We start from the raw sequence: 13,304 nt of genomic DNA, 5'->3' as shown, positions 1-13,304 counted from the left end.
TTTCTGATTTTATTCCCTAACTGTCAGTTGCTTAACTTACAGTGTCCTCCTCCCGGATAGGTAAGATAAGCCAGGAGGTAAATCTCAGAGGGGATGTAAGTTGAATTTCCCTCATTAGAAATTTACATGTTGATAGTGATACTGTCTTCACCTTATACTTTTATGCTTTTTGCAGTTGAGTAATTGCTTGTTGGGTGTAAGGGAACGTAAGTCTCACCTATTTTTCCCCTTGTATCTTAGATAATAAAAGGGCATCCAGTATCACTTGTCAAAATTTTTGGCAGCAAAGCAATGCAAACAAAAGCAAAGGCAGTGATAGATAATTTTGTTAAAAAACAAGAAGATGACTATTCAGAATGTGGAGTTGGTGAGTAATTTGCCCACTACAGCCCTTTGAGATTTTTTTTCCTCTGCATGTGGTCAGCCAGTTTTCCCACCATTTACTGAAAGTTTTAAAAACTTCATTCCATGTTTTAAGCCATTATACCTGATTTCCTTTTCTGATACAAAGCATTACATTGCCAGTAATCTAGTCTGAAATATTCTCTTTGCTATGAAAGCCCATATTTGTTTTTCCTTAAGTTAAAACTACTTAATCTCTGTGGTTAAGCCTAGCCATCTTACTTTTTAGCCCCAAGTAAGTAAAAAATGACAGCATTTTAATATACCTAACCTTAGTAATAAAGGTAGAGTAAGGAATGGTCCTGGGCTTCTGACTATGGACTTTTCCCAGATCCACAACTGCTTAAATATTATATTCAGTATTTTTTAAATCTCAGATGAGGTTGGCATAGAGACAAAGCCATTGAACATATCTACACAATCTGGAAGTAGAACAGAGACTTGGGTTCAGAAGACAGCATTGCCTCTTAATTTTTCTGGGAGAAAACTTGACTTGGGCCCATTGCATAATTTGTTAACCTGGTATCATATCTGCCTCTCAGCAGCATTGTAAAGACTAAGCAATGTGTGTGACAGTATTTTAGCGTCACACTAGACTCTGCTACTTTCCTTCCCTTCTCCAATAAATCAGAATTCTCATAAGTTGCTAAATGATGACAAAAACACTGACTAGATTGTCATGGTAATGTACTGTGGAAACTCCAGATGTTATATTTCAAGCATTATTGTCTGGTTATTAAAAAACAGAAAAAACTAATCTGATAAAAACTACTTTTGACAGATGTTGTTGAGTTCCAACCTTCTGTTAGAAAAGGTCAAAGCACTGATGACATCGTTGTTACAGGAGATCGGACATTGATAGATTGGGATCAAATTAGAGAGGAAGGTTCAAAATGGCAAAAGAAAAAATGGGCAGGTCAGTGTTGCATTGTAACATGTATTATTTCTTTTAACTGCAATTTTTATCATCTGTAATATGTCTATGCCTTATTTTTAGTAATGAAATCTCTATAAAAAATGATAAAATTTAAAATGCTCCAGTTAGTCCCTAGGTCATGATAGATTCTGTGTCATCTGCTATGATTTATGCTATTAAGTAGGATATTAAATGTTAAAGTGACTTATAGCCGTCTTATTTGAGGTGATTCACTGCAAAAGATAAATAAGATAGAAAATTAAGTCCAAGGGGACAGAGTGAAGGGAATAAGCATGCAAACCATCAGTAAACATTTTTGCTGTAGAACAGAAACTGATCATCTAGTGTGATAGTTGAAAGGGCAAAATAACAAAGGAGAACCTTTCAGTCATAAGCATAACAGTTCTTTTTTTTTTGAGTTGGAGTCTCACTCTGTCACCCAGACTGGAGTGCAGTGGCCACTCCCGGCCACCACAGAGTGGACAGAGTGGCTCCATAACCTCCTTTGTTATTTGCCCTTTGAACTATCGACCTGCTGGGCTCCAACGATCCTTCTGCCTCAGCCTTCCAAGTAGCTGGAACTACAGGCACGCGCTATCACACCCGGTTCATTTTTTATTTATTGTAGAGATGAGGTCTCGCCAAGTTGCCCAGGCAGGTCTCGAACCTGCGGGCTCAGGCAATCCACTCACCTCAGCCTCCCAAAGGCGCGGGATTACAGGCTGAGCCACCGAGCCCGGCTGCATAACAGTTCTTAAGAGAGGTGGAGAGTTTTTGAGTTGGGATCTCAAAAACTCTTTTGCCCAAGCTGGAATGCTGTGGCACACTCACAGCCAATCCTTCTGCCTCAGCCTCCCAAGTAACTGGAACTACAGACATATGCCACCATGCCTGGCAAATTTTTGGATTTTTTTTTTTTGGTAGAGACAAGGTCTTACTGTGTTGCCCAGGCTGGTCGCAAACTCCTGGGTTGATGCAATCCTCCGGCTTTGTTTTCCCAAATTGCTGGGATTACAGGCATGAGCCACCATGCCCAACGGTCTTTGAATTTTAGAAGTTTCTTACTCAGAACATTTCACTATTCAGGCACTAATCATGGCTATCAGAACAAGGCAGCAAGATAGCATCTTTTATTTGACAATAAAAAATGTTGCCAAAATATTTAGTGATTATATGTTGCCAAAATATTTAGTGATTAATGCCATGGTGGTCTGTTGCCAAAATATTTAGTGATTAATGCCATGGTGGTCTGCACCTCTGTGCGTTAAATTTCCAGTGCTGGCTTGACAATTCATGTGTTTCGGAGACTGAGGATGGAAGACCAGCGAAAGGATTTAAGATGAGCTAGGCATTTAAGAAACGAAGCTTCAGAGAGTAGACCAAGGATATTGATTTAATTCCTAAAAAGAAATGGGATAGACCTTCAAAGAGAAGACAAAAGCAGTCTAAGCATTATGTTTGCGAGCAAATTCGTCAATTGTGGTGCTTTTATGTCTGGCAAAGCATGCTTTTAATTTAAACTCGAACACTACAGATCCGTTCTTGGGTAGAAAGTGTGATTGAAAGACAAACCAGAAAAGGGAAATCTCTTAGAACGGCAGAAGCCCAGCTGATGACGGGTAGTGCTGTCTGAAACTGTGTGGTAACTAGGATGTATTTTAATCTAGTTTCTATAGCTGTGACTAAGTGTTAACGAAATGTAAATTTTCATTATCAAAGTGTGAATTTTTCCTTTTGCCCCAGATTTACCACCAATTAAGAAAAACTTTTACAACCAGTCAGTAACAACAGGGTCGATGTCAAAAGTACAAGTCGACAACTGGAGGTGGGTGGTTTTCTCATTCATTCCTCACATAATTTTTGTATAGTTATGTTATTTGTATTAAATCAATTCTGTAGGCAAAGATGTGGAGTGATTGCATTTGGAGATGCACTTCAGTATCCAAGCGAGAACTTGGTTGCAATTCTACATGATGTATTTTAGAGCAGGGGCCGTGAGCCCCTCCTCCCACTTCCTAGGCAGCACAACAAGAGGTGAGCAACCCAGGGAAGCTTCATCTGGATTTGCAGCCACTCCCCATTGCTCGCATGACAACCGATTTCAGGTGGAGTCAGGGCAGTGATGCTAGTACCAGGAGCAGCTACAAATACAGGTGAACATTAGCAGTCTGTTGGTGGAATGTGCAGAGGTTTGACTGTACATTCCACCCGACCCCTCAATCCGTGGAAAAATTGTCCCTGATGTCAAAAAGATTGGGGACCACTGTTTTAGAGCATTGCTGTCTAGTAAAACTTTCTGCAGTGATGGAAGATATGTGTCTATACTTGTGTCTAACGGAGTAGCCATATGTAGCTGTTGAGCACTGAAAGTATAGCTACTGTAATTTGAGCAAGTGAATATTTAATTAAATTCAAATAACCACATGTACCTGGACCTTGCATTGTGGAGCAGAACAGCTTCTCTGTTTCTCCAGTACTTGAGAATTGAGAAGGAAATGATGGGATCTGCATCTAACTACATTCTTAAACTATTCAGTCCTTGTCATCTGAAATGAGAAGGTTTATTTGTAATTTTTTTTTTTTTTTTTTTTTTTTTGAGTTGGAGTCTCACTCTGTCATCCATACTGGAGTGCAGTGGCATGCTCCCAGCCACTGCAACCTCGACCTGCTAAGGTCTGGAGATCCTTCTGCCTCGGCCTTCCAAGTAGCTGTGGAATAGGGATCGAGCGCTTAATTCACAGACACCAACACCAAAAGTACAAGTTATAAAAAGGAAAGGTTTTTATTAGCCAAGAGCCAGGCCGGCAGCCACTTGCCTGCTGGACATAGGAGTCCCACAGCAAGGGGCGCCCATTGGCTATAGGGGCTTGCTTAAGTGGGGGAAAACCACATTGGGACTTTCCAAGTGGACCAAACTACAACATCCTAGAGGCCTAGGTACCTTTCAAGCAATGCTAGTGGGGTTCACAGAAGCGAGGAAAAAAAAAGCTGTTAAACAGTTTAACCTAGCCAGCAGATGCTGTTGCCAGGTTCCAGGAAGGAAACTTTTTTTTTTAAAACTGTGCAAAGGTTGAGTACATGCTTAGCCTAATTTTTGACATTGTAGATGTCTTTTTAAGCCCCCTTCCACATTCCCCCCTTTCAGTTGTTCCTGGAGTCAAATCATTGACTCTTCATACAGGGGATTATATTGAGTTCTGAGGATCATTAATTTTACTGATGACACGCTATTTTTAACATAACCAAGGAGGCTGATGTATGGGTCTTGGTTTTTCAAAGGAGCAATAGTTTTGCACCCCCATGCAACACAGTGGTGGTGTCCTGCTTTGTGGCAATGGGCTGGTCCTGATGCCAAGCAAGCATAAAAAACCAACAGATTTAAGTCCTTTTTCATAAGTTAAGGTGCCGCATTCATCATTGTGTGTGCCCCTGAGGGTTAGACCAGGCCATAATTTACAAAGGTCAAAGTTAAAAACAGGCTGCCTGCTTGCTCTGTAGGTGGCAATTACAGTCCCAGTGACAGTAGTTCTCAGTTCCCAGGAATAGTTCCCTGGAGTATAGGGATTACACGGGTTAGGCCAATAGGCCTCAAACTGGGAAGGGTATGCAAGGAATATGATTAAGATACTGGGCCCCGCAAAAGTCTTATCTTTAGAGGATCTTCTCCAGTAGCTGGCTTGACTACTTTCCATGTTTCCTGGGGCGCGGTGGTGGCTGCCTTTACTTGTGAATGATGAATCCAGGGGCGGACACCGTTGACTTTGACGGCCTTAGGAGTAGTAAGGATTACTATGTGGGGCCCTTTCCACCTTGGGGTGGGAGCCTCAGTTTTGTGCTGTTTTATCCAGACCTGGTCACTGGGCTGGAACGGGTGTGGATGTTCCGGAACCAGTTTCCAGAAGGCTGCCTGCACAGTCTCAGTGACAGCTTGTGACTCTTTGAAGAACCTGCAGTGACTGAAGCAAATTATGGTTAGACAGTTCTAGTGCTTTTTCCAATCCAATTTTTGGAAGTAATGGCGGGGATTGTCCAAAAAGAATTTCGAAAGGGGTTAGACCCTTGATGTAGGGGATACACCTGGCCCTTAAGAGGACATAGGGAAGGAGTGTTACCCAACCTTTGCCTGTCTCCAGGGTTAATTTGGTTAAAGTCTCCTTAAGCATCCGATTCATTCTCTCTACCTGTCCTGAACTCTGAGGATGATAAGCACAGTGTAAGTTTCAATTTATCCCCAAGGTTTTTGCAATACCTTCAGTAAGATTAGAAATAAATGCTGGGCCATTATCTAAGCCTATTGAGATAGGTAGACCATATCTTGGTATGATGTCATTTAAGAGTTTCTTTACTGTTACAGAAGCAGTTTCAGTTTTTGTAGGAAATGCCTCGATGCATCCCGAGAATGTGTCCACCAAGACCAATAGGTATTTATATCCATATTGCCCAGATTTGACTTCTATAAAGTCTATTTCCCAATGTCTCCTGGGGGTTAGTCCCCTATCTTGGACCCCTTAGGTGGATACACTGACCTTAGCATTATTAGTCTGCTGGCATGATACGCAGCCTTGAATGAGCTCCTGGGCGAGCTGGTCCAGATGAGGGAGATAGAATTCTTTTCTCATAAGTTCAGTTAGTTTTATTCTTCCCAAATGAGTACCTTTGTGGAGTTGCCTTAGGATTTGTTGTCCAGGACTCGAGGGAGGAAGGTTCTGCCATCCTGAAGTTGAAGCCATCCATCTGAGTTTGAGGTTGTCTGCAATTTTTGAGCAGCGAGGAGGTCCTCTTCTGTATGTTTTGGTGACTCACATAGAACCAGAGGAGGCAGCACCAGCAGGCAGGTGGTTCTGTGGTAAGCAGCTTCTCTGGCTGCTTGATCTGCTTTTCTATTTCCTATTGCCTCTTTTGAGTTCCCTTTTTGGTGACCCAGGCAATGGATGATGGCCACCTGTTTGGAGCCCATATTGCTACCAGGAGGTCTAGGACCTCCACTTTATTTTTTTATGGTTCTCCCCTCTGCGGTGAGCAATCCCCATTCCCTGTAAATTGTCCCATGAACGTGTGCAGTTGCAAACGCGTACCTGCTGTCAGTGTAGATGTCGACAACTTTTCCTTCACCTGCTTTCAGGGCCTCGGTTAGGGCAATCAGTTCTGCTTTTTGGGCCGATGTTCCCTGCAGAAGAGGCTCAGCTCAAATAGTTCCCTGTAGAGTGACCACCGCTGCCCCTGCATACCTTACCCCGTTCTGGATGAAACTGCTGCCATCTGAGAAAAGCATTAGGTCAGAGTTTGTTCTCAGGATATCGGTTAGGTCCCAGCACAGCTTCTGGAACTCAGTTGTTTCATAACAACAATGTGGCAGCCCCGTGGGATTTTCTTCCAGTAGTAAATTTGTGGAGTTCAAGCTGGGGGTATGCTGGAACTTGATGCAGGGTTAATCTAAAAGCAGTGCTTGATAATAAGTTATTCGGGCATTCGACATCCATTCGTCAGGGGCCCCTCAGAGTGAAGACTCCACTGCATGCGTGGCCGTGACAGTCAGATTCTGGCCCAATGTTAGTTTGTCTAAGTCTTTTACTAACATGGCAATGGCTGCTATAACCTGCAGACAGGGCGGCCAGCCCGAGGCTACCGGGTCCAGTTTTTTTGACAGGAAGGCGACTGGCCTATTTCATGGGCCGAGCTTTTGGGTTAGGACCACCACACCAGGCGATGCCTCGCCTTTTATCCACATAAAGGTGAAAAGGTTTTTCAATATCCGGCAAGGCCAGGGCCAGAGCTGAGACCAGGGCAGTTTTAAGGGCTTGGAAAGCTTTTTCCCTCCCGTGTCCATTTAAAATTAGCCTCTGGTCCCTTGGTTATTTCATAGAGGGGTTTCCAAGTACAGCAAACTTAGAGATCCATAGTCGGCAGTATTCTACAGCTCCCAAGAATTCCCAGACCTTCCTGGGGCTGGGATGCGTGCTATAGCCCAAATACGCTGGGCAGTCAGGGATCTTTTACCTCCCTCGGGGTTATACCCAAGGTATGTGGCTACAGTCACACAGAGCTGAGCCTTTTTGCTGACACCCTATACCCCAGAGTCTGAAGTTCTTTAAGCAGGTGCCTGGTGGCACGCAGACCTCACCTTCTGATGTGGCTGCAATTAACAGATCATCTACATACTGTAGCAGAGTCACTTCAGGGTGCTGTTGTCGGAAAGCTCAGAGGTCTTGGCGGAGAGCTTCATCAAACAGCGTGGGAGAGTTTTTAAATCCTTGTGGGAGTTGTGTCCAGGTTAACTGGCCAGTTTCCCCTTTTTCAGGATCTGTCCATTCAAAGGCAAACAAGGGTTTGCTCTGCTTAGCCAAGGGGATGCGGAAGAAAGCATTCTTAAGGTCCAGGACAGTGTATACCTGCCTCTCTGTAGTTAACCCTCTGAGGAGGGTATATGGGTTGGGGACTGTGGGATTGATATCCTCCATTCGCCTGTTGACCTCCCCGAGGTCCTGGACAGGGTGGTAGTCTCCTGTGCCTGCCTTTTTGACAGGAAGAAGCGGGGTGTTCCAGGATGAGTGGCACGGCACTAGGATTTCAGCTTCTGGGAGACACTGGATGTGGATTGCTATGCCTTATCCCTCTGGGCGTTGCCTGACTTTTGAGATGTACAACGACTGGCGGTTGATGGGATGCCAGCTCAGAGGAGTTTAATTTGGCCCAGACTTAGGGAAACTCAATCTGTAGCTGGGCCAGCAGTATGGCGTTTGAAGAGCCAAGAGGGGCCCCATCTTCTGTTAACATGTATTCCTTACTTAGGGGAACAGTAACAAGAATTTTTGATGCCCCAGGTGGCTTTAGGCTTACTGCTGCCATGGTTTCCTTAAAACCTATGTTTGTCTTAAGCTTGTGTAAGAGGTCACGTCCCAGGAGAGGGTATGGGCAGTCTGGCATTACTAGGAATGAATGAGTTACTCCCCTTTTCCCAAATTTGTTGTTATTTCGGTGGTCCAGGGGCATAATTGAGTCCCGGTTGCTCCCGGGACCAAGGAATGCTTATTCTGAAGCAGGCTGTTGTACTTTTGGAGGACTGAATTCTCAGCCCCCGTGTCTACTAAGATGTGGACAGCGCTTCCCCCCACCGTAAGTTTCACCCTGGGCTCCGGGGAGGGATTGACAGAGCCCTGGCTCTATCAGTGAGTTTGTAATTGAAGCACAGGAGTAGATTTCGGTGGGCACCCCACCTAGAGGGCACTCTTGTGGTCAGCGTGGCCTGTCTGGGCAGTCTTTTACCCAGTGCCCAATTGTTTTACAGTAGGCACATTGATTTTTTGCTAGTGGAGTTTTTTGCCCAGTGCCGGTTCCTCTTTTCCCTGTTGGCTGCTTGGGTTTAACTTCCTGTAAGGCTGCTGCTACTACTTTGGCCATCTTTTTGGTTTGTTGGTCTTCAAGCAAGTCCCTGCTGTTATAGACCTTCTGGGCTTCCTCAGGTAATTCTGATAAACTTTTCCTTTCAAATCCTTCAAGCTTTTGCAATTTCTTTCTTATATCAGGGGCCCACTGGGAGGCAAAGGCTATAACTAAAGCCCTCCGATTTTCTGGAGCCTCTGGGTCTATGGGAGTATACGTCCAATAGGCCTCCATAACATGTTCCAGAAAAGCCATGGGAGATTCCTGTGAACCCTGAGTTACCTCACTTACCTTAGACAAATTTGTGGGCCTCCTGGTGGCGGCCCAGAGACCCCCATTAGAGTCTGGCGATAGGTGGTGAGACACTCCTTACCGTGATCGATGTTCAGGTTCCAATTAGTCCTCTCAGCAGGGAAGACACGGTTCACATGATCCTGCTCTGCCAGTCTGCCTTCCGGTCCCAGGACTAATTTCCTTGCCTCCGGATGGATTCATTCTCTTTCCTCTGCAGTAAAAAGGGCTTGGAAGAGCTGTTGGCAGTCATCCCAAGTGGGCTGGTGGGTGAAGAAAATAGTTTCTAGAAGGCCTATGAGGCTCTGAGGTTTTTCAGAGAATGCCGATTTTGTTGCTTCCAGTTGTAAAGATCACTAGTAGAGAAAGGGACATAAACCATAAAGGTCTGGCCTCCCGAACCTCCCGCGTCTAGTCCCGGGGCCTGTCTCAGGTAGGACTGTGGAAGTTTGTGGTTCTGAGTTCCCCGAAGATGAGTCGGGGCTAGTCGGTTTATCGGGGGCAGTTGGGCCCTCGGGAGACGCATGGGGGAGAGGGCGATAAAGGGGCTGATATGAGGACCCACTCCTGGTGATTGACAGGCTGAGAACCTTGTGGGGCCCCCTGCTCATGCTCAAATGTAGAGTAGGGCAGGGGAATTTCATTGTCCTCCGGTGGGCTCTGGAGGACTGGAGGTTTGGCTTTTGGTGTTTCCTGTAGGGCTAAAACACGAGGAGAATTATCTCTTTTTTTGGCTTTCTTCATCCATGATGGCTGCTACATTACCAGGAGGTGAGGTACCAGGCAGTGATGTACAGGATCTGGTCCAGGTGGCATCGATGGACAAACTGTCGAATCTTCCCCACTATGACAGGGTTGAAGGTCCCCTCCGGTGGCCAGCTGCTATTAGGAAATGTCGGCCATTCGAGGGAACAAAAGGTGGTTAGGTTTCCTTGGTTTACCTGATAACCTGACTGCTGTGCCACTCCTTGGAAATCCTTGAAGTGGCACAAAACCAGTTGCAGAGGGGTGTCAGGCTTAGAGCACTGCTGCCCCATAATGTCGATAACAATGACAGACACAACAGTGACTAACACTGAACAAATAAAGACAAGAACACAAACTGAACAGACAGACCTAACTGGCCGAGGGCAATATCGGAGGGCCCAGTGACATCTCACTGGGACCTTGGACCCAGGAATTAGCGCTGCATCCAGCTTTCCTGTGGGTCCAACCAGAAGTGCACACAAACAGAACAGGAACTTGATTCACCTCTCAGAGGGCTCTGGGGACATTGTGAGTCTGCTAGAGATGACATTCAGCCGTTTGCAAATCCACAGACTCACCAGGCCCAATGAACACTGAGGTTCACGGCTGTGCAGACCCACAAGGTCAGCTTGTGATTGGGGCTGGGGATTAAGCACTCGGCTCTCCCAAGCGAGTCCCCAGATGAAATAGGGACTGAGCACTTAATTCACAGACACCAACACCAAAAGTACAAGTTATATAAAAGAGAGGTTTATTAGCCAAGAGCCGGGCCGGCGGCCACTTGCCTGCTGGACATAACAGTCCCACAGCAAGGGGCCCCCATTAGTTATAGGGTCTTGCTTAAATGGGGAAAACCACTTTGGAACTTTCCAAGTGGGCCAAACTGCAATATCCTGGAGGCCTATTTCAGGCAATGCTAGCAGGGTTCACAGAAGTGAAAAAAAAGCTGTTAATCAGTTTAACCTAGCCAGCAGGTCCTGCTGCCAGTTTCGGGGGGAAGGGAACTTTTTTTTTTTAACTGTGCAAAGGTTGAGTACATGCTTAACCTAATTTTTGACATTGTAGATGTCTTTTTAAGCCCCCTTCCACAGCTGAAACTAGAGGTGTGCGCTACCATGCCTGGCTAATTTTTTTTAATTTATTGTAAAGACAAGGTCTTGCCCAGTTGCCCAGGTAGATCTCGAACCTGTGGGCTCAGGCAATCCACTCACCTTGGCCTCCCAAAATGCTGGGATTACAGGCTGAGCCACCGAGCCCGGCCTTATATTTCATTTTAGAGTTGTGGGGTACATGTAAGGATTTGCTACATAAACAAGTTGTGTGCAGGTGAAGGTTGGGCTTCTAACAAATCCTTTCTCCCCCTGGTAGTAAACCTGATAACCAGTGTATGGTTATGTGCCCCTTGTCCCCCCACTCCAGTGTCCTTTAGCATTGCCCAGGTCTGCTGTTATCACCTTTGTACTCCTGTGACCACTGATCAGGACCTGCTTATGAGTGAGAATGTGCAGTATTCAGTTGTTTCTGTGATAGTTCACTTAGAATTATGGTCTCCACTGCATCCATGTTGCTGCAAAGGACATAATTTTGTTCATCCATCTGACTGCGTAGTGTTCCATGTATTTTCTTTATCTAGTCCACTTCCAGTGGGCATCTGGGATGGCTCCATGTTTTTGCTATTGTGAATAGTGCTGTAATGAACATACACGTGCAGGTGTCTTTTTGGCAGAGTGACTTATATTCCTCTGGGTATACTCCCAGAAGTGGGATTTCTGGATCATATGGAAGCTCAATTTTTAGTTCTTTGAAAAAACACCACACTGTTGAAATTTGAAGGTTTTAATGGCAACTTTTTTTTTTACTATTAATTCTGATATAAAAACTAAGATGTAACCGGGTTCAGTGGCTCACACCTATAATCCCAGCACTTTGTGAGGCTGAAGTGAGAGAATTGCCTGAGCCCACAGGCTCAAGAACAGTCTGGGCAATTGATGAGGCCTCATCTCTACAGTAAATCAAAAAATTAGCCAGGCATGGTGACACACACCTGTGGTTCCAGCTACTTGGAAGGATCGCCTTTGCCCAGCAAGTCGAGGCTGTGGTGGCTGTGAGCATGCCACTGCACTCAAGCCTGGGTGACAGAGTGAGACTCGAACTTAAACAAGCAAACAAACAAACAAATAAATAAAAACTAAGATGCTATAAAATACCAGAAAGAAGCCGGGTTTGGTGGCTCAGCCTGTAATCCTGCGCCTTTGGGAGGCTGAGGTGAGTAGATTGCCTGAGCCTGCAGGTTCGAGACCCGCCTGGGCAACTTGGCGAGACCTCATCTCTACAATAAATCAAAAAATTAGCCAGGCGTGGTAGCGCGCGCCTGTAGTTCCAGCTACTTGGAAGGCTGAGGTGGAAGGATCGCTGGAGCCCAGCAGGCGAGGCTGCGGTGGCCAGGAGCGGCCACTGCACTCCAGTCTGAGTGACAGTGAGACTCCGACTAAAAAAAAAAAAGAAAAAACCAGAAAGAGGGTTAAGGTAAGGCTCAGTCTTTGGGCAGGTGACTGATTGTATAATCTAGGACATTTCATTGTAACTTTCCCTAGCTGTCCAATTTAAATCAGTTGCAAATGAATTTCTAGGTCTGAGTGGAGCCAATTTTAAAAAAGATTTTTCTTGGATAAAGTAAAGTAACGAAAGTCACTAATATTTATTTTTCTTTAAAGGAAGGAAAATTTTAATATAATGTGTGATGACTTGAAGGAGGATGAGAAACGTCCTGTCCCCAACCCTACTTGCACGTTTGGTGATGCCTTTCAGTGTTATCCTGAGGTTATGGAAAACATTAAAAAGGCAGGTTTTCAAAAACCAACACCCATTCAGGTACGCTTTCCTTAATTCCAATATTTCACCAAATGTCCTCCCCAGCAATGATACCTGATTGCTAGAAGTTAGGTCACCAAGAAGCAACTGTCTTAGCATCCCCGCAACTCCCCCAGCTAGCACTCACAAGATCCTTGTGGAGAGAAGTTTGGAGATGGGAGAAGAGGAAGAGTTGGCCAAAGAGATGTACTTTTTGTTTCCATGTGTGTCGTTCTGTTTCAGGCGCAGGCATGGCCAATAGTACTGCAAGGAATAGATCTTATAGGAGTGGCCCAGACTGGCACAGGGAAGACGTTGTGCTATTTGATGCCCGGGTTTATTCACCTGAACTTTCAGCCAACGTAAGAATTCCTATATCTGGACTCTCTATAGGGGTTTAGTAGACATAGACACCAAAATAAGTATTAAGTTTCTTTCATCTACATTGGTTAAAAAGTAATGCCCAGCAAGGCAGTAAACACTGATCCTGTGCAGGTGAAAGCATAAATTGGCAAAGTGTTTTTAGGAGACAATAGGCAATAGTTTCCAAAGCCTTAATAGTAAAACATTGGAAACCAATGACATTATCTTGTTGGATGCAGTTCTGTTTGGTGCGAAAATGTTTGGCATTTTAAATGTGAAACAGCCATCTTAAAAGAAAAGGCTGATATTTGGGATGTTGGCTTTGTGTGTGTGTGACTTTTTTTTTTTTTTTTTT

General features: G+C 44.9%; 1 protein-coding gene across 1 annotated transcript in view; it reads left to right on the top strand.

The window, feature by feature from the left end:
* The first annotated feature begins 276 nt into the window (after positions 1-276).
* DDX43 (DEAD-box helicase 43) overlaps positions 277-13,304 on the top strand; it is a 23,463-nt gene continuing 10,435 nt past the window's right edge. The window contains exons 1-5 of the mRNA XM_008056295.2: positions 277-367; positions 1,184-1,318; positions 3,062-3,143; positions 12,451-12,607; positions 12,830-12,948. Of these exons, the coding sequence (XP_008054486.1) occupies positions 292-367; positions 1,184-1,318; positions 3,062-3,143; positions 12,451-12,607; positions 12,830-12,948 (569 nt within the window). The 5' untranslated portion in view covers positions 277-291. The remainder of the gene's footprint in view (positions 368-1,183; positions 1,319-3,061; positions 3,144-12,450; positions 12,608-12,829; positions 12,949-13,304) is intronic.

This window comes from Carlito syrichta, unplaced genomic scaffold, assembly GCF_000164805.1.
Source record: "Carlito syrichta isolate Samal-C Ts95f unplaced genomic scaffold, Tarsius_syrichta-2.0.1 Scaffold302315, whole genome shotgun sequence".
In the NCBI taxonomy this organism is placed as follows: domain Eukaryota; kingdom Metazoa; phylum Chordata; class Mammalia; order Primates; family Tarsiidae; genus Carlito; species Carlito syrichta.
The sequence above is the reverse complement of the archived record's forward strand: the minus strand, read 5'-3'. Positions and strand labels throughout refer to the sequence as shown.